The following is a 21,451-nucleotide window of genomic DNA, read 5'->3' as shown; positions in this document are numbered from 1 at the left end:
TTCGGCAGAAACCTGGGTGTGTTAAACCACTTTCTCTTAATCCATTAAATGGCAAAAGGAAATCAACGTTCTTGCTCACATGACATTTCAGGACACCGCTTTCTCAAAAACCCTGGAATAGACCGTTTTCTTTGGTGCATGTAATGTGGTCATTGGCTCAACCAATGGTATGAAATTCAGACTACAGAAAAAGTACACCATTGTCCAACCAATGGTGGACCAGGGGTGTGTTTGAACAACCTGTTTGGTAAGTCGATATTTTGCTACATTGCTACTACTAGTAGCAAAGTAGCAAAAACAGGCTGTTTAATTCTAAAGGCGGTCGCACACTGGACGAGAAGCGCCGCGTCGCAGCAAGGACATGGCACAGGTATCATACACAGGGCACGTCGATGCAGTTCAGGTTGGAGATAGCACACACAAAAGTTACCAAGGTTTTTGCCTTGTTCAAGAATGAAGAATGCTAAAGTAAATGATCCATGTCCTTTGATAATGATTTGGGCTGAATTTAATGGAAAATATGCGAGTTGCGCTCCATGGCACAGCAGCATCTGGAGTCGTAGCTGGCTGCCGCCGACAGTGGCGGTGTATGTACCTTCATTGAAAACAATTGTTTCTAATTTTAGAACGCACCATGTTGTCCGCCAGACGCGTCCAGTGTGCGACCCCCCCCTTAAGTGTCAGAGAAAGGGTCAAAACTTTTCAATGAAAAAAGTTTCTGGAGCATGAATTCTTGGACTTTATACTTTAGAAGTGGACTATGAATACTTGAGTGTGACAATAAAAAAAGAGGGAAATATAGAATTGATTGAGTGGAAAAACTAAAAACTAAAACTGTGTTTTCGAAAGAAACAAAAGTAATTAGCAATGTGATTACTTCAATTCAGCCAACACTGTCAAAACTAAGATAGAATGAACTTTTCACAGTTTATTGAAGTACAGAATAAAACAAATATCCTGTATCTGGAGTAACAGTGTGTGTTTCTGTAGAGTTTCTGTAGAAGATCTTCAGGCAGGAGGCTAATAGGAATCACTTCAGCAACCCAAACTGAGGTGGAATGGAACTATATCTCCCAGCAGGCCTTTTAGAAGTACAGTTTTAAATAGTTTTAGTGCTATTTTGAAATTCACTTTATGAAGTGTTGCGTTTACTTCTGTGATTTGATGAATGCATGTTTTGCAGTGTGTGTGTGTGTATGTGCATTGGTGTTTGAGAGAGTGTTGCAATGGTGCTGAATTTCATGTGGTTCCTGTTCACAACTGTCTGCATGTGGAAGACTGTAAACTTTATAACAGGAGACGGTTTGAGGTCGCTGTACAGACAAGTGCTGAATCAGATTTATAGAGAAAGATATACTGTATACAAAAAAACAGACACAGAACTATACTGACTTTCTCTAAAGCAGTGCTGAATCACAGTGACATATACTGTATACACATACTACACAAGGCCCCAAAAAGGAAAGAATACCATGGGAAAAAACAGAAGAAAATGTTTTAACATTTATTTCCCCAGATATGATTGAGATTAAATGGAGAGACAAATTGAGACGTTTTGGTCTTTAAATACTTTCTCCAATCCCAACTTTATATTGGTCATTTGTAACTTGATTTTAACCTTTCTGTTACTAGACTGGAAACATTTACCTGTTACATGTGTTTTTTGAACATTAATGGATGTAAACATATTCTAAAATTCTAAATTCTAAATTCTAAAATATGAACATAATATGGGCTCTTTAAAGTCCTATTGAATTACCATTGTAAACTGCTATATAAATGACGTGTGCTATTTAAATAATCATGCCGTGCCTTGCCTTAATAAATAAATGCATGAATCAAATGAGAATATGTGACTAAAAAAACAGAGATACACATTAAAACATGAGCTCTTGGGTGGACAAAAGAATAACAAAGAGAGAATCACTCGAATCAGCAGAGGTGAAAATTGCACTGCAAATTATGTGATTAAGGAATTATAATACAGGAAGAGAGCTGGTGAACCAGCTTCCTTTCAAAATTACAGTTGCACTTAATACTGTTTGTGCTGAACTGTGTCTTATCTTCAGAGAGAGCAGGAGAGAGAGAGAGAGAGAATGGCACATACCGAAAGCTAACATCTGAGAGGAGATATAAGCTGACAGAACTAACACACGTGGTTCATGTGACAAATGGCCATACATATTGGGTGTTGACAGAGCTCAGATTAACAGTGAATAAAGCTGATTCACATTCGTCTGGGTATATAGCGTGTTTGCAGTTTGTCTTCTAATGATTGTGGCCAAAGGAGATCCAAAATCATCATCACAGCCATACCTTTTGATGGGAGAGTCAAATATTAACCACAACTGACAGAATAACCAAATCAACCCGATATAACATCCAAGACATAAAAAACAACCTATTCATATGGATGTGGATATACTGCCTGGCAAAATAAAAGTTGCATACTCTAATACTTCATTGGACTACCTTTAGCTTTGATTATGGTGCACATTTGTCGTAGCATTGTTTCACTGACCTTATGCAACATCACAAAATTTATTTCCATCCAGAGTTGCATTCATTTTTGGCTGAGATCTTCTATTGATGACAGGAGAGTCTAACCACTCCGTAAGGTCTTCTCCAGTACATTCCAAAGACTTTCAATGGGGTTAAGTTCAGGACTCTGTGGTGGCCAATTAATGTGTGAAAATGATTCCTCATGCTCCCTGAATCCCTCTTTCACAATATGAGCCCGATGAATCTTGGTATTGTCATCCTGGAATATGCCTATGCTGTCATGGAACAAAAAATCCATTGATAGGATAACCTGGTCATTCAGTACATTTAGGTAGTCAGCTGACTTCATTTTATTGCCACATAACATTGCTGAGCCTAGACCTGACCAATTGAAGCAACCCCAGAGGGGCATAATCCTGCCTCCAGAGGCTTGTACAGTGGGCACTATGCATGAAGGGTGCATTGCTTCATATACTTCCCTTCTTTCCCTGACGCACCAATCGCTTTGGAATAAGGTAAATCTGGACTCATCAGACCACAATACCTTTTTTCATGGCTCCACAGTCCAATCTTTATGCTCCCTAGCAAATTGAAGTCATTTTTTCAGATTAGCCTCACTAACAAGAGGCTTTCTTGTGGCAACACAGATGTTTAGTCCCAATCCTGTAAATTCTCATTGCATTGTGCATGTGGAAATGCTCTTACTTTCACTATTAAACACAGCTGTGAGTTCTACTGTCGGTTTTTTATTATGTGACTTCACCATGCATTTTAGTGATCTCCGATCACGATTATTTAAGATTGTTTTCTGACCACATTTCTTCCGCAAAGCTGACAGTTTACCACTATCTTTCCAGGTTATAATAATGCACTGGACTGTTCTTAACCCAATCCCAATGATTTCAGCATCTTCAGCATAATTTGCCCACATCTTTTCCAAGGCCACGGGATATGTCTCCCGACATGGTTGTTTAAGAAATTAGAAGCTACACACTGCATCAGTTAGGGTTAAAATAATTGTTGCCATCTGAAACATATGAATCACTGCAATAATGATCCAATTATAGGCTCTTAAGTATCTGATTATTTAAATCCAAACTGTGACTTTTTTTTAGTTTTGGCCAGGCAGTGTATATACATGTGTCTAAATATAATGTAATGGATTTCTTTTATTGTATTTTCACTTTGAGATACAACTGAGGTTAAAGCTTCAATAATAGCTGTCAAAATGGGCTTTAACAAAGTGAGAAGAACATACTGAATTTGTGACAATATTAGTTTAATTTTAAAATGAATATTATTTAATAAATAGTAGGTCTCAACAGAATATGAGGGTTAAGAAGGTACATTGCATAAAACAAAGTTCGGACAGAAATTCCTTATGCGATTCCTCAGTATCGGAATGCTGGGTGTCTAATACAGGGCTTATTCCATTTATGTGGGGGGTTGAGGGGGAGGTTGTTTTTCCTTCACTCTTCATGATCTGATTTCCAACAGAGAGCCGATTAAGGGCCTCTCTCTCCTCTCTCTGCGCTGAACATTCACTGGCTAATGCAGATGATGTCACTAACCCGATGCAGTCCCCAGGACTCAACAATAACAAGTTCATCTGGGAGGGGTGGGGTGGGGGCTGGGGGTGTTGTGGAGGGGAACAGGAGGTGGGGGTGCTCTTTGTTTCACATTTCATCTGCAGTGGATTTTTTTCACTAACCAACCCAACAGTATACCCCCACCAGTTTAAACAACCCCTTATTCTTCCCACCGCCTTACCTTATGTTACATATAGGGGCGGTATTCAGCAGGGGTGAGGCAAGCTCTGGCTGTCGAGCTGCAATCACTAAGGCTGTCATAAAGGCTAATGCTGCATATGTGCACACTACACACAGAGCACAATGTCTATAACAGCACAGCAGATCCATTGATTTAGTCTTTTGAGATTTTGGTGGCTATATACGTTCAATCTTAAAGGGATAGTTCACCCAAAAAATGTTATACTGTCACCGTTTAGTCACCCATGTTACTTTAAAACCACTTTCTTTCATATGTGGAATACAAAAAGAGATGTAAGGCAGACTGCTGGCCCATTTATTGAATCTTTTTTTCTATAGCAACCCTCTCCACTGTGAGTAAATTACTTGCATATGCGACCAAATTTCACTCTATGTGACTAAAACATGTCTATTATTAGCTACTGGCTAGTAAATATGCACATTTCACTCACCAATGATTGAGTTTTTTTTTTGGAGTGAAGAAGACTTTAGCACCGATATCCTTTCACTGCATGTTGTGTCTCATGATTGTGCACGCTAAAGGAAAATTTACCTTGTTTTAGCTGCATTAGTTCCTGAATTGTTGCGGATCATGGTGTCACTATCACTTTGTTGAGCCTTGGTATGCCATAGTCATGTGACACCGTGCAAGGTTTGGACGTGTGAATGGCGAGCTCTGCGCACTTTGCTAGTTTTAACACTGATAACATAAACCGGTGAGATACGATACACTCAGAATCAGAATCAGCTTTATTGCCAAGTATGCTAACACAAACAAGGAATTTGTCTTGGTGACAGGAGCTTCCAGTGCACAACAATACAATACAGCAACAAGACAGAGATAACAATAAATACACAAAAAAATTTAATAAATAAAAAATAAATATTGAATAGAAAATAAAGTATTTATAGAATACACAATAAGAGTACAGTACTGTGCAAAAGTCTTAGGCACATACGACATTTTATGTCCCAAAAACATTTGTCTTAAGATGGTTATTTATATCTGCTAATTTAGTGTGTCAATAGGAAATATACATTTTATACTCCCAAACATTCCTTTTGCAAATAGAATAGAATAGAAGAACAGGGATCCCTGCAACAGATGGCATGGCCCTCACAGAGCCCCTCACTGAACATCGGATCAGTCTGGGATTTCACAGAGAGACAGAAGTAATTGAGACAGCCTAAATAATAAAAGAACTGTGGCGAAATGTGGCGAGAAGCTTGGAAAATCCTATCTGCCAACAACCAAGAAAAACTGTGTCCAGGTGTAAGTAGGAGAATTTGTGCTGTTTTGAAGGCAAAAAAAAAAAACAATTTAGCTCTTTTTCTGTTTACTGGACTTTATATGTTGTTAATTGATTAATGACAACTATTTATGTCATAACCGTTTGTTTTTAAGAAATCCTCACTTTTCACAAGTTTTTCACAAGTGCCTAAAACTTTTGCACAGTACAGTACGCACATGTATGTGTGTGTGTATGTGTGTGTGTATGTGTGTGTGTATATATATATATATATATATATATATGTAGTGCAGATACAAACAGTACAAGGGAATGTAATGGCAGAAGGTACGTAGGTAGGATGTGTTGGATAAATATAAATAGACTAAACTATGTATCGCACATGATTATTTCTCAATGGGGCAGTTTTAACTGTTCATGAGATGGATAGCCTTATGGAAAATAACTGTTCCTGTGTCTGACGGTTCTGGTGCACAGAGCTCTGTTCGGCCTGAAGGAAACAGTTCAAAAAGGTAGTGGGCAGGGTGAGTGGGGTCCAGAGTTATTTTTCCACCCCTTTTCCTTAATTTGGAAGTGTACAGTTCTTGATCGGAGGGCAGGGGGCAACCAATAATCCTCTTAGCAGTCCGAACTGTCCATTGTAGTCCGATTTTGTAGCTGCACCAAACCAGACAGTTACTGAAGTGTAGAGGACAGACTCGATGACTGCTGAGTAGAACTGTATCAACAGTGCATTAGGCATGTTGAACTTCCTCAACTGGTACAACCTCTGCTGAACCTTTTTCACAATGGACTCAATGTGGGTCTCCCACTTCAGGTCCTGTGAGATGGTAGTGCTCAAGAACCTGAATGACTCCACTGTTGCCACAGTGCGGTTTAGAATTGTGAGAGGGGTAAATGTTGGGGTGTTCATCCTAAAGTCCACAATCATTTCCACCGTTTTGAGTGTGTTCAGCTCCAGGTTGTTTTGACTGCACCAGAAAGCCAGCTGTTCAACTTCCCTTCTGTATGCAGACTTATCATCATCCTGGATGAGTCAGATGACAGTAGTATAATCTGCAACCTTCAGGAGCTTGACAGAGGGGTCCTTGGCAGTGCAGTCATTTGTATACAGGGAGAAGAGTAGCGGGGAGAGCACACATCCCTGGGGGGCACCTGTGCTGTAAATGTGCTGGAAGAGAATTTCCCCTGTCTCACTAGCCACTGCCTGTCTGTTAGAAAGATGGTAATCCACTGACAGATAGGGAACAGAGAGATGGTGTAGTTTAGTCTGGTGAATAGCTGGGATGATGGTGTTGAAAGCCAAACTGAAGTCCACAAAAAGGATCCTTGCATATGTCACTGATCTGTCTAGATGTTGCAGGATATGATGCAATCCCATGTTGACTGCATCATCCACAGACCTGTTTGCTCGATAAGCAAGGGGATCAAGAAAGGGTCCAATGATGTCCTTCAGGTGGGCCAAAACCAGTCTCTCAAATAATTTCATTACCACAGATGTCAGGGCGAAAGGTCTGTAGTCATTAAGTCCTCTGATTTTTGGTTTCTTTGGGACAGGCATGATGATTGAGCAGCATGGGAGAAGCTTCACACTGCTCGAGTGATCTATTGAAGATCAGTTTAAAGATGGGGGGCAGCTGGTTAGCACACACATTTAGACAAGTGGGTGAAACACCATCTGGGCCCTATGCTTTCCTTGTCTTTTGTTTTCGGAAGACATGGCACACCTCTTCTTCACAGATCTTAAGTACAGGTTGAATAGCAGGAGGGTGGAGGAGGGGGGTTGCAGGAGGTGTTAGTTTTTGTGCAAAGTGAAGGTCAGAGAGGGTGTGGGGTGTGAGATTGGTCCTTTCAAATCTACAGTAGAACATATTCAAGTCGTCGCCAGTGGTTGGTTCCCTACAGTGTTGTGGGCAGGAGTCCTGTAGTTAGTAAGTTGTTTCAGGCCACTCCACACTGATGCAGTGTCGTTAGCAGAAAACTTGTTTTCAGCTTATCAGAATAGTTTCTTTTAGCCACTCTGATATTCTAATTCAGTGTGTTCCTGGCCTGATTGTACAAGACTTATCCCCACCTCTGTAAGCATCCTCTTTGGCCTGATGAAGCTGCCTGTGTTCTGCTGTAAATCATGTTTTTGTATGTTAAATACATTGTTGTATGTTAAATAAGTCCTAGAAGGAATGCAGATTTTCTCACAGAAACTGATATATGTTGTAACACTATCTGTGGCCTCGTCCAGATTGGTGTCTGCAGCATCAAAAACACTCTAATCAATGCAGTCAAAGCAGGATTGTAGTTCCAGCTCTGCTTCATTGGTCCCTATCTTTACAGTCTTTATTACAGGTTTAGCAGATTTTAGTTTCTGCCTGTAGGTTGGAAGAAAATGAACCAGACAATTATCAGAGAGTCCCAAAGCTGCTTTAGGGACAGAGCGATATGCATACTTTATTGTTGTATAGCAATGATCCAGTATATTTCTGTCTCTGGTTGGGCATGTAATGTGCTGTTTGTATTTGGGCAGTTCAAGTGTGAGGTTTACTATGTTAAAATCCCCAAGAATAATAACTGAAATAATTGTTGTTCCGTGTCTGTGATTTGGTCAGCCAGCTGTTGCAGCGCTGTGTTCAAGCACACATGTGGTGGGATATAAACACTCACCAAAATAAAAAAAGAAAACGAAAGTTCCACCGGCTTTCGTTTTCCCCATTAAATCCGCAATGTGATTGGCTCTGAATAGCTAAAAGCCCAAAGGTTGTAACGCGCTGTCCGGAATGGCTTCACTCAGCCAGGTTTCTGTGAAGCACAAGGCAGCAGAGGTTGAAAAGTCCTTGTTTTGTTCGGGTGAGGAAATATAGTTTGTCCTTTTTGTTAGGAAGAGAGCGGAATGTGGACAATATGTCAAAGAATTCAAAATCTTCAAAAAGAATTTCACCTACTGAACAAGAATTTCACCTACTGTTGCACTTGTGTACATGGTAGTGTGACAATAAAGTGTTTTGATTTGATTTGAAATCCTCGAGCTCTGTAGACATTAATAGACACTTACCTGCTCAAGCTGATATCCCTGAGAAAGCACAGAGCCAGGGAGCCGATCTGGTCAGAGAAATTAGGGAAATTTGGCGAGAAATGTTGAAAATGCCGGCAATGCTGATGAAGGTCATCGCTGACTTGGAGGATCTTGCTGTAATATGTGGATCGATCTCTGGAGATGAAGTTCTCTGAGGTGGTTACAAGAGTGGGGGATGTCAAGAAATGGATCGATTGTCTGAAGTCTTCAGAGGGAATTAGCTGCTAGCGACCAAGGTGGATTTGGAGCGTGTTTGGGAGAAGTTGGAGGACTTTGGAGAACCGTAGCCGGCAGAATAACATCCGAATCGTCGAAATTCCTGAAGCCAAAGAGGGTCAGGATATGGTGAAATTCCTGGAAGTGCTTTTTCCAAATCTGCTAGACATAACAGGCCATAAGCAGGAAATCGGGCGAGCTCACAGTGTTCGGGCTCGGCGATCCACTGAGGGAGACAGGCTCGATCAATTCTGTCCAAATTTCTGAGATCATCCGATAAAGATCTGGTGTTACGCAAGGCGAGGATTAAAGGAAGGCTTTTTTGGAAGAACCACAACATTTTCTTGTTCCCAGACTTTGCAAATTCAACAAGAGAGAAACATGATTGATTCAAGGAACGCTAAAAACTCTTAAATCAACGGAAGGTTGCTTTTGCACTGATGTTCCCTGCCAAATTGGGAATAGATGCTAAGGATTGTTGTAAAACATTCACATATCTCCAGCAAGCGATGTCTTTCATAAAGTCAATGGAGTAAGTTATTTTGTGGTACTCGCGTTGTAGCCGAATGGACCGAATCACTGAACATTCACTTTACTGTCTGAGAAAACAGAGCACCTTTTTGTTTATTTTTGTGCTAGTTCCGTCTAGCGGCTGGAGTTTGTTTTGAGGAGTAACGCTCCTTTGGGATTGATTTGTGGATGAATCTGCACATTCTTTGTGCTTTTGCCTCCTATTGGTTGGAGTTTGTTTTGTGGAGTATTTCTTGTAAGACATTGGAGTGATTAGGTCATTTGTTGCATCATGTAGCAGCCGAATGGGCCGGCTCACTGAACATTCGTTTGAATGTCTGAGTAGACTGAGCACCCCTTTTTTTGTGTGCTGTTCCACCTATTGGCTGGAGTTTGTTTCATAGATTATATTTTGTTGTGTAACTCTGTCTCACAAAATGTTGTCGCGGGGGGCTCTCGTACGTGTACATGGACTATTTGAGTTTAGAAAGATGGAAGCCAGTTGGCGCTGTCGTGCGCTGGGTTAATGCACACGTTTTCTTTTATCTGTTTGTTTGGTTCGGGGGGGGGGGTTCGGGGATTGATTACTGCGCTAATGTTGGAATGTGGTCTTTATAATTTAGTTTTTAATCACACAATCTATTTGTTCTCGTATGTCAAAATGTAAATATGAGCGGATTGTCTCTCTCCACATGGAATGTGAATGGGTTGGGGCACCCAATAAAAAGAAGGAAGGTTATTTCTATTATTAAGTGTAAGAAATATGATATAGTGTCTAAATCTGAAGCTTTGGCTCTGACAGCATACTGCCCGGTAATTGCTTTTCAGCCGGGCGCCTTCTAATGGCCCAAACAGTGCAGAGTTAATTTTGACCCTTTACTAAAAAGGTTTTCGACTGATGTGGGCAGGTGGGCTTCATTACATTTTTCTATGATTGGGAAGGTAAATGTTATTAAAATGAATTGGATTCCAAAATTAATCTACCTGCTACAGTCTCTCCCTATAGATGTCCCCTCTCTTATCTCAAGCAATTTGATAGCATAGTCATTTGGAATGGTAAACGTCCCAGATTACATTTCAGTAAGTTGCATAGGCCAATTGACAGAGGTGTGCTAGGCCTACCCAAGATTTTGTTTTATTATTATGTATTCGGTCTCAGACATTTGGCTCATTGGCCGCTTCCACCTGAGAGAGCCCCTCCCTGGTTCTGTATTAAACAGGAAAGTCTTGCCCTTATTTCGCCATTGCAAAGCCTTTCTATCAAACTAATCGGAGAATTTAAGTTACACCCCGTTATCTCGCATTTACACTCAGTTTGAACAAAAGTGTCCAGAGTGTTTAATTCAGACATTTATTTAAATGTTGCCTCGAGCATATGGCTGAACCCAAAATTCTGTATTAATAAGTCTCCTTTCTGCTGGTCAGAGTGGATTGTGAGGGATGTTAATACACTCGTGACCTATATGAGATTGGAGTGTTGAGATACTTTGAAAACAAGCTTTAATATCATGAAATGTGGAAACAAACTAATTTATCAATATTATATGATAAAGTGAATGTTCATCACTTACTTTGTATATCTCCCTGAGTGTCGACATGTTTGTGTGACATCATGCCCCTGCATCTCAGCAAAATCGGGTTGAGAATTTCTTCACAAGCCTAATAAGTTGTAATTCTGACTTCAAGATGCATTCCATTGCATTTTTTCTTAGTATGAAGTTGTAAAATCTGACTTTCCAAGTTGAATGGAACGCAGCACTACTTTTCAAAACTTGATCCGTCACTGAATGCTCAAGCAGCATAATTTAAATGTAGAAAACTCCTGATGTTGCTATAACAATGCAAAAAGCACATACCAATTTACTTGAAGTGAAAATCAGTCCATCCACTAGCGATAGCGCCAGTGATGACGATCTCGCGCTCTTCACTTTCAAATTACGTACATCACTTAAAGTGTGTTTACGTCACTCAAGACCAGCTAGAAGGCGTCGACCGGGACATATCCTAAAGATCACACCCACCAAGAACAAATAAATCAATCTGATTGGCTGAAAAATCGGACTATCTGACTTTAGCTGCTTATTCATTTGCAATGTTGAGGAATTCTGTGGAAATTCTGAAGGCCCGAGGGGGTGGAGCTCAAACTGCAAAAAAATAAACTGCAAAAAAAGTGTTGCTTCGGCTAAGGAGCATGGCTTTGGGCATGCGATTTGTGAAACAGATGACACTTTGCTTGTAAGCATCAAGGAATAAATTCTGACTGCATAAACTTTTTCTCTATTTGTTTGTAGATTAATTAAGAGTGGAAAGTGATTAAATATACATAGGCAAAAGGGTGACTGAGAATGAAAGAATGAAAAATATGTATTTATTTGGCATGTTAGGCCAGCAGAGAATGCCATGCTGGCCCTGAGAATTCGCCATTGTAAACCAGGCTTTATATATTGTCTGGCAAATGAAGACAAACATTTACTAGCCAATGGCAATTCTTTCTTCAACATGTCTAACATCTCCTTTTGTGTCCCACTGTTGAAAGTAAGTCACGTGGGTTTGGAACAACATGAGAGTGATTCAGTGATGAGAAAATTTCCATTCCATTCATCACAATACAAAGGCACTGTAACAAAAAGGAACTATTATGTGTGCACAATATATAATGCTCATAATTTTCCCATATATTACATTGCTCTGTTGATGATAAATGATCTTATGAAAATGGCATTTTTTAATAATTTAAAAACAACATAGATCTTTAATAGCATTTTTATGACATTCACCAGTATAAATAGTAAGAGACAGTAACACATTTCCTCACACAGCAGAAGTGAAGACAGGCACTGAAATGTTTTTCTTTTTTAAATCCTAGAAAGATGCAATCCCGCCCTCGTTCACACTCACACCTAAGCGACAGAGTGAGAAACTGATGAATAATAAATGAGGGAGGCAAGAAGTGAATGAAAGAAGCATTCCATTTTGTATTTAGAAGTCTCTAGAGCTGCTTACTTCTGAGGCATATTAGATGGCATTCATGCAAAGCAAAACCTCTCAACATTTCTCAAACATTTCTCAATATCTCAATCAAAACAGCATTATTATAGATAATACATATGTGTACTTCTCAACACTATTATGGTCATAGCCCACCTTAAACTACATCCCCCTAGTAACAAGTGTCCCACTTCTGAGCTTTTGCATCTGTATTCACATGACCCCCATGAGTGTGGTGTGAATACATGACTGGGAGTGTTCATATGTGACATAAACACCTCTGTGGAAAACTCAATCACACCAGAGCTCCGAAAGCAGATGTGTGTGTGCGTTCGCATTTTTGTGTATGCCAACTGACAAATCACAGCATGCCCTTCAGCCACAGTTTTAATTGTCGCATTCAATTAAAACTCATGAAATCAGCAATCATTTAACTATAACATACCTAAAGGTACAATATGCAATGTGCCATTAACTAGCAATCTGAAAAATGAACACATCTGTCACGACAGGCATGTGGGTTGCAAACGCTAGCAAGTTTGCTTTCTAGCATAATGTTTGTCACTACAGACTTTTCAGAAATAAGTGTTTAATTTAACCTTACTATCACAGTATTAGGGTGTGAAATCTTTAACATTTTACTTTCTTTTTAGAAGTGCCAATAGCTCATGAGTGGATTGTTTGCTAGCAATATTTAATAACTTTTGACACACTACTACGCACCTAAAATATACACAATGCACAGCCATGTTGTGTATGAATTTAAAAAAAGTTGTATTGTCTAAAATGAAACACTAAATTTTTTTTACTATGCAGAATCATATGTTGTTTTTCAGCTGATTGAAGTGACATTTCAAATGCAGGCGATGCATTGCCGCATGCTTTAGCATGTTAGCCAACCTCAGTCCAACACTTATATCTTAAATAACAAAAAAATTCACACAGTGCGGGGTGATGGTAAAGCATTCAACTCAAATTTGCATTCAACTCAAAAGTTTCGCTAGTTACCACATTCACCATTAAATACAATTGTTTTGTCAGGCCAAGTCGTGACTGTTGAGGGCATAAAGTGTCCAAAATTTCACACTTTGTTTTTTCAGTTGAAGAAGTACTTTATCTGGGTACATCATAGTACACTTGTTTTTGTTACATTTTCAGTGTAAATATACTACTCGCACTACTAATGCTACAAAATGGCGTAGCATAGTGCAGAAGTGTGCGATTGGGGCTGCACCTAATGTCGACTCACGCTAGCTTGCAAACATTAGCATTGTTGAAACCTTCTGCCTCTTTGTGTTTTTGTTTTATGTGTAAATACTTGTAACCTTTTAGCTACAGTATTCTTAAACAGTTGACACAAACTTTAAATGTCTGCAAATGTCATTAATACACTAAGTAGCTACTTTAGGCTAAATTAAGGAAATTAATCAAGTGATGTCCTATTAAAATCACACAAGTAGAGTTATGTAATGGAACTTATGATAAATGCATCGGTCTATTATGCTAATGCTTTGCTTTTGAGAAATCTAATGAACTGCAGAGACAAAGATACAAAAAATCTAAACTAGAGACTGTTGTGTGAAAATCCCAGGAGATCAGCAGTTACAGAAATACTCAAACCAGCCCATCTGGTACAAACAATCATCCATGCGATTAATTTTTCAGCCAATCGTGTGGCAGCAGTGCAGTGTATATATGCAAATACGGGTCAGGAGCTTCAGTTAATGTTCAAATCAACCATCAGAATGGGGAAAATGTGATCTCAGTGATTTGGACTGTGGCATGATTGTTGGTACCAGATGGGCTGGTTTGAGTATTTCTTTAACTGCTTATCTCCTGGGATTTTCACACACAACAGTCTCTAGAATTTACTCCAAATGGTGCCGAAAACAAAAAACATCCAGTGAGCAGCAGTTCTGTTGATGGAAATACCTTGATGATGAGAGAGGTCAACAGAGAATGGCCAGACTGGTTCGAACTGACAAAGTCTATTGGAACTCAGATAACTACTCTGTACAATTGTGGTGAGAAGAATATAATCTCAGAATGCTATTCTGAGATGCGGGTTGGCGCTGTTTTGGTGGCACGAGGGGGACCTACACAATATTCGGTAGGTAGTTCTAATGTTGTGGCTGATCGGTGTATATAGCAGAGTCAAAATCAGTGACGAACAGCAGAATTTTGCTGGTATTTTGAAACAACAAAAACATGAAAAACTGCACAAGGAATTCTGTGCAGCGAGTCAGCGACAGTGTTCATTTAGGCCCCGTTTACACCTGGTGGATAAGCAAGGCATATCACCTACTTGTAGTCTCTTTGGACCACTGTTCGGATTTTGAGGGTAGGGGTCTCTGGTCCTACTGTACATCAATTACTACACATGTTGATATCAGGCATACTGAAGAAGTTCTGTGAAGTTCTTGTGCATGTTTATGTATGCTCTTTCTGTATTTTCACATGTACATGTGTTTGTATGTTAGCATCCATACCTCGTTTGGCATGCTGAGAATCAGTTCATTGTCACTTTGTGTGGCAAAGCCCTGTAGGAAGTACTCGCTGCAGGCTGCTAGGACCGCCCTATGTGCGCGGAACTCCTTTCCCTCCACCAGCACGGTCACATCACAGAGCAGGCCCTGCTTCCGCTGCTCATTCAGACCCAGTAGGATGTTGGTACAGTGCACCGTCGACTCATACACATACATGGGAGCTTCAGACTTATCATCCACGGACATACCGCTTGCACCCTGTACAGAAAGAGACAGAAATAATGGGGTCAACATGTGTCATAGAGATGACAACGGTGTGTCACTAATATTAAAGACCCAATAAAAACGAAAAGGTTTGTGGCTTTAAGTCCATGTGTGTTTGCTTTGAGGCCATCTATATTTTAGTGTATTCCTAAACGTTGAAAAAAAAGTCACTTTTAGTGGAGATACACATTTAAAGGTATAGTTCACCCAAAAATTACAATTATTTCTTAGTTTACTCACCCTCATGCCATACCAGCTATGTACACAAAAAAGGTTTTTAGAAAAATATTTGCGCTCTGTTGGTCCATTCAAAGCAAGTGAATGATGATCAGAACTTTTGAAGGTCCAAAAACAACAAAGGCAGCATAAAGCTAATCCATATGACTCCATATGATAGTAAAGTCCTTTTTTTACCATAAAAGTCTACTTTCACTCTCTCCTCTCCTGTGAGTTGTTCTTCTTTTGTTTTTGGTGATTCGCATTCTTCATGCATAATGCTACCTACTGGGTAGGGAGGAGATTTCATACTAAAAAAGGACTTAAATTGTTCTCACCCACACTTATCATATCGCTTCTGAAGATATGGATTTAACCAATGGAGTCGTATGAATTACTTATATGCTACATTTATACGCTTTTTGGAGCTTTAAAGTTCTGGTCACCATTCACTTGCATTGTATGGACCTACAGGCTGAGATATTCTTCTAAAAATCTTAGTTTGTCTTCAGCAGAAAAAGAAAATCATCTGGGATGGCACGTTGATAATCATTTTCATTTTTGTGTAAACTACTACATTAATTCCAGTGTTTCACTTTCTGTAATATGGACCAAAAATATTGATGACTCATGGTGCACAACACAGATTTTTGTCCAATCAAATGCTCTCTAGAAATGTCCCTCCCCCTTATACAATCTAAAACTGAAAAACAAGTAGCAAATGATGGTTCTTGGCTGTAATGTAACTAAAGACTATAGGCTATATTTTTTTAAGAAAAGGGATGAGCCCTTTGATATGTCCCACTCAACTTCCTTTTTCAATAGGAAATACAACATATGAAAGAAAACTGCCCTCATCAAGCCAGTTTATAGAGACTTTAAAGGAGTAATTCACCCAAAAATTTTGTTCCAAACCCATATTACTTTCTTTCTTTTGTGGAACACAGAATAAAACATTTTAAAGAATGTTACAATCACTGATTTAATTTTGTGTTCCACAGAAGAAAGAAATTCATGGGTTTGGAATGACATAAAGGTAAACAAATAAAGACATAATTTGAATTTTTGGTTGATTTATCCCTTTACAAACACACATGTGCACACAATGCACCTGAACCTGTTAAGCTAAGTTCAGCAATCTGACCACGACCACCTCCGCAAAGATCTCACCCACAGCAAGTAAACACACAACCACAGACAAACTCCAGCAAAGCAACAAAACAAAAACAAAGCCCTAAACCCTCCTACACAATCCACGTGGTGATCAACCGCCATTGCAGCATTCACACTCCCTCATTTAACATACACCCCCATGTAAGCAGGTGCAGATTCACACTTTAAACAATGATCCTATGCACACACTCAGCGGTAGATTAGCTGCACATCATGCAAGCTTGCAAGGATAATTTAGCAGTCAAAACAGTAGGGTCTCTGCTATTGGTTCTTATGTAGGAGGTACACGGAGAGATGCTGGTGCATGCGATCTTCAGACATACAGTCACAGAGATTACCTTGAGCCTCAGTATGAATCTCTGGAGATAATTCCACAGACATTGCTTTTTTTTTTTAACCCCCTATTTCACCCATCAAAATGATTAACCCTGTGCATGAGTGATTAGAGACTTAGCTTAAGTGTCTCTGCCATTCTGAATCAACTCTTTGTACACAAACATGTCCTGCCCCCATACCCCAGGTCCTCTATCAAGACTCTTTGACAATCAGACCCCACAATGACTTGAGACGATTTTAATCTCATCAGTAAGGGCTGACTGGGAGCGGGATTCTCTTTGGAGAATGCGGTTGGACTGCATTTTGGCTGCCAAGTGAATATCACTAACCTCAGTTAGCATTCAGCCCTGCTGATTTGAATAAGTGCAGATTGAATATGATGACAACTGAGTCAGGAGTAGAGCTCAGCATACCGATTTGAAAGCACAACCTTCAGATCTTCGTAAGAATATGTTTTGTTTTTTGCAGTATTGGCAAGGTGTGCATATATTATCTGAACTCTCACCAGGCCATGCAAATCCTTTTTTCTTAAAGAGAAACTTTCTTTGGCTTCTAAAGAAGGAAAGAGTTTGAGACTTATGCTGCTTTATAACAAGGTTATAATGACATTTCATGCATTTCAGTCTGAAAAGAATAAATAAAAAATAGGGAAGCCAAACTAAAACAAATAAACAATTAACAATGGAAAAAAGCTTTCACTAAGCTTTTCACTTTTCGTTTTCAGTAAATCATCACTGATAATTTCGCTAAATCATTGCTTTCCATCATATTTCATGCCGATACGCACCTGCCAACTTCAAAACCCGGCAGCTTGGATATCATCTAGAATTCTGAGTTTCACAGTAAGAAAAACACATTTGTTTGGCCATTCATGTGCTCAAAACTCGCAATTACAATATTTCCGACTCTATTTAAAGGCTTCATGAGGCACACTTTCTAATCCACCTAAACAATATGTTTAGAGAGGTAAGAGAGAAATTCTTTGGAAAGAAGAACTCTCAAAACTCAATCCAATTCTTTCTTTCTTTCTTTCTTTCTCTTTCTTTTCTTTTCTTTCCATCCATCCATCCATCCATCCATCCATCGTTTGTCTTCCTATTAAGTTATTATTATAATTACTAATGCTTTGGCAGTGTAAAGCTCCTTTTTTTTTTACCATGCAAATAATGCTACTTGAATCTGAAAATAAGAGAGAAATAAAGAGAGACAATTCTTAAGCTCTGATTCAGGCAAATTTCCATTGTTTTTCAAATGAAACAATCTCTACTCTCATTTTCTACCAGTGTTTTTTTTCTCTCTCCACAACACACTAAGCTATTTAATTTGTGCGGGGCCAACTTCTTCTGCTCGCGGAATGATCAGTGCATGACTAAACAATTCCTACAGAGCTCCAGTCCTAGCAAATACTGCCGTTTCCATTCCTCTTGAAGCCAGGACTGTCTCCGTCTGCCTCCCTGTGGTGATGGTTCTGCAGCCAGCACCCCTCCCTGATCCCACAACCTCCAGCGACTGCACCTTAGGCAAACTCTAACCCACAGAGACACTGGCTTAAAAATTCTTACCCTTGTCATCTTGATTTAACTCCTGATTGGGAGAAATGGGCAGTTTGTGCACTCCAAACAAACGATGCAGGCAGGCAGTTGACTTGCAAAGCTTAGCTCCATTTGAGTCAGGTTGCATGCGGCAGTTACCGAGGTAGGCAACTTCAATCGGAATGAGCAGCCTGTAAAAGCTGAGAGCCTTGACTGAGGGGCAGGTTGACAGTTGAAAGTTGTCCTCGGTCATTGGAAATGGCTTTGTGTGCAAATGGAAACTCCTCAACCAAGAGACTGGAAGCAGTGGGCCAGACACCTCCCTCTCTCTCTATCTCTCACTCTCAGAAAATCAAACCACACGGCATGTGGGTTCGATGATCCTATACTGCCGTGTGTGTGTGCACATATGTGCATGTGCGTGGGAGGAGACTGTGGTACCATGAGATAGGTAGAGAGTGGCTTCATTGCATTTGTGCAATTACTATATTTCTTGCACCCACAATTCAAATATCTAGGCCATTTATTTCACATTCATTTGCATTTTTGATGTGTGCTCTAGTTCATTACTGACTCTGGACTGTACCCAAGTTTAAGTGATCAAGACCAGTTGTTGTGGCACTGTTCTTTTGAGTTTTTCCCCCTGTTAGGGCAAGGTTGTACTGTGCATTCCCAAACATTCACAGCATCAGTTGAACTGGTCACTCCGATTATTGTTTTTCATTTAGTTTCTTTTCCTCAATCTAAATATGTTTTTATTGCTGCCTTTAGAGGATAATGACCTGTCTTCCATGAATAATGTTTCCAGATGTGGTTGCAAGCTTCATAAGTATCCAAACACACTATTTCAGAATTGGAATGTGCTTTCTTTCTGTGCTGGGATTTTCAAATGTGTGCATTTTTTGCTAGAGAAAATGATGATGCATATACACACAAACGTACCACAAATTACTACTCTCGCTCGCGTTACTGATTAACTGCTGAGGGATGCAAGGGATTCTCACTCTTTCTCTGTGTTTCTCTTCGTTCCGTTTTTATATTTTATTTTGCAGGCCTTTCTCATTCTTGTCAAGCATAGCAGCAAACTGGTTTTGCAAAGAACACTCCCACACACATCAAAAGCAGAGCTCCGTGATGTCTTTCCGACAGCTGTCGCTGGCGTTCTACTTTTTTCTGCATGCTCAAGGGGCTGGAAGACTACCAGAGCCTCACTTTAAACATGAGTACCCCCAGAGAGAGTGACAATGTATTGTGTATCCAACTTTTCTCATTACAATTTCATATTATTATTAAGCTATGCAGAATAGCTTCATTGGTTATTATGAACATAGGACTAAAATGGCCATTTATGAAGCTTTAACAAATATTTTTAACTTGAAAAAAATCACCTGAGTACTCCCGTGATATAAGCGTGATGGCACGTGAACTAACGTGAGACAGACACAAAACCAATGAGTCAAAGGAACATGCCAACGTGCTTGCATCACTGGAGCCCTCGGGTAAATTCATCCATTCAAATGGATGTAAATTCAACACATATCTGATGGCATGAGGGTCAGTAAATTATCAGAGATTGTTTGGGTGAACTATCTCTTTAAGCTGCTGGCCCATATCTGCATGATTTTATGCATTGCACTGCTGCCACACGATTGGTGGATTAGTTAACCACATAAATAAGTAGCGCACTGTGTTTCTAATAAAGTGCTCAGTGAGTGTATATTAAGTGATTAAGTGTGTTCGGCATTAACTGTGCCTCGCCTACCAATTGATTTGGGATTTGCAGATTTTGAGATTTGCCTGTTGCAGTTGGGGGAGGAGTTGAAAAGAGAGCTGTCGACTTTCTGCTTCATGTATGTCAACAGGAACAACCCTAGCAACATTAAAGTCCAAATAATTGACATTCAAAGAAGCGTACTAAACAAAGGTCTATATAGTTTTTGACGAATTAAAATCAAGCTGTATATCCATACAATTCTAAAAACACATTCTAAGTCTTTGGATTCAGTTATTTTATTTAATATGCTCATATTTATATAATTATACCAAATGGCTTTTTTATTAATGTGCATTATTTGATTTATATTTATATCCTTAAATCCTGTGTTATATTCTCATGGTAATACAATTTGTAACAAGTAAAAAGAATGTGTTTATACAGTATACCAATAAACTGGAGAGATTTTTCATCCGTTTTTAAATTTGATTAACATGACAATTTAATATATACACAACAGTATAAGTTTAAGATTAATTTATGATAGTAGCAAAATTGAAGGTGTCAGAATACATTTTGACTAAGGTCCCTATAGACAGCACCTTGTCATAAAAGCACACTTTCAACATTTTACAGAGCTGATTCATGTCAACATGATCTTACGGGAAATCAACATGATGCTTTTGAAAGTTCATGTTACCTGAAATCACTCCCATTCAGTCGAATTACTGATTAGCGGAATTTCCCATCAAATGTTTTTGCAACAATTAATTGTGCAAACAACCTCACTGACACAGGCTCTGGTCCTGTGGAATCCAGGTAGTAACTGCATTCACATAACCAATAGTGAGCACGATTTGGAGGTGGCGTTTTGCACTAAAATAAAATTTTCACTCAACTGGCGGTAAGGTTTATTGTTGGGGTTTGGGTTCAGGGGTACAACATATAAAATATACATTCCTGTTGACTGTATTATATAATTAACAACTAAAAATACAGCTTACTTTTGACGCCATTCTGAACTAGAATACACACATGCTTATATGTTCAACACTTCCAGCTTCAGCCACTGGGGGTAGTCAAGTCATTTTTATTTGAATAGCACGTTTCACAACACACATCGTTTCAAAGCATCTTTACAGAAGATCAGGCATTAACAGAAAATAAAACTGTAACTATAATGTCTTAAGAGTCAACATTGTGTAGTTTGATAAAATACGATTGTGAATTGTTTAAAAATAAGTAATAATAATAATTGTATTTATAACCCCAGAGAGCAAGCTGAAGGATTCAAATTTTAATAAGCTCAGATCAGTTTCAGCAGCAAAAATGTCAACCTATGCCACCGAATATACAGTGGGATCAGTCTGTTGCCTAGATTGCTAAGGGGGAGTGATGCTGTACAGACACAGTAAAGTATATCAGATT

At 39.3% G+C, this 21,451-nt stretch overlaps 1 protein-coding gene across 1 annotated transcript in view; it reads right to left on the bottom strand.

The window, feature by feature from the left end:
- The window catches only part of bach2b (BTB and CNC homology 1, basic leucine zipper transcription factor 2b), a 144,103-nt gene that overhangs the window by 33,605 nt on the left and 89,047 nt on the right, over positions 1–21,451 (bottom strand). The window contains exon 3 of the mRNA XM_052096139.1: positions 14,792–15,046. Within this exon, the coding sequence (XP_051952099.1) occupies positions 14,792–15,046 (255 nt within the window). The remainder of the gene's footprint in view (positions 1–14,791; positions 15,047–21,451) is intronic.

Source organism: Xyrauchen texanus, chromosome 28 (genome assembly GCF_025860055.1).
Source record: "Xyrauchen texanus isolate HMW12.3.18 chromosome 28, RBS_HiC_50CHRs, whole genome shotgun sequence".
Classification (NCBI taxonomy): Eukaryota; Metazoa; Chordata; class Actinopteri; order Cypriniformes; family Catostomidae; genus Xyrauchen; species Xyrauchen texanus.
This window is presented reverse-complemented; position numbering and strand designations above follow the sequence as displayed.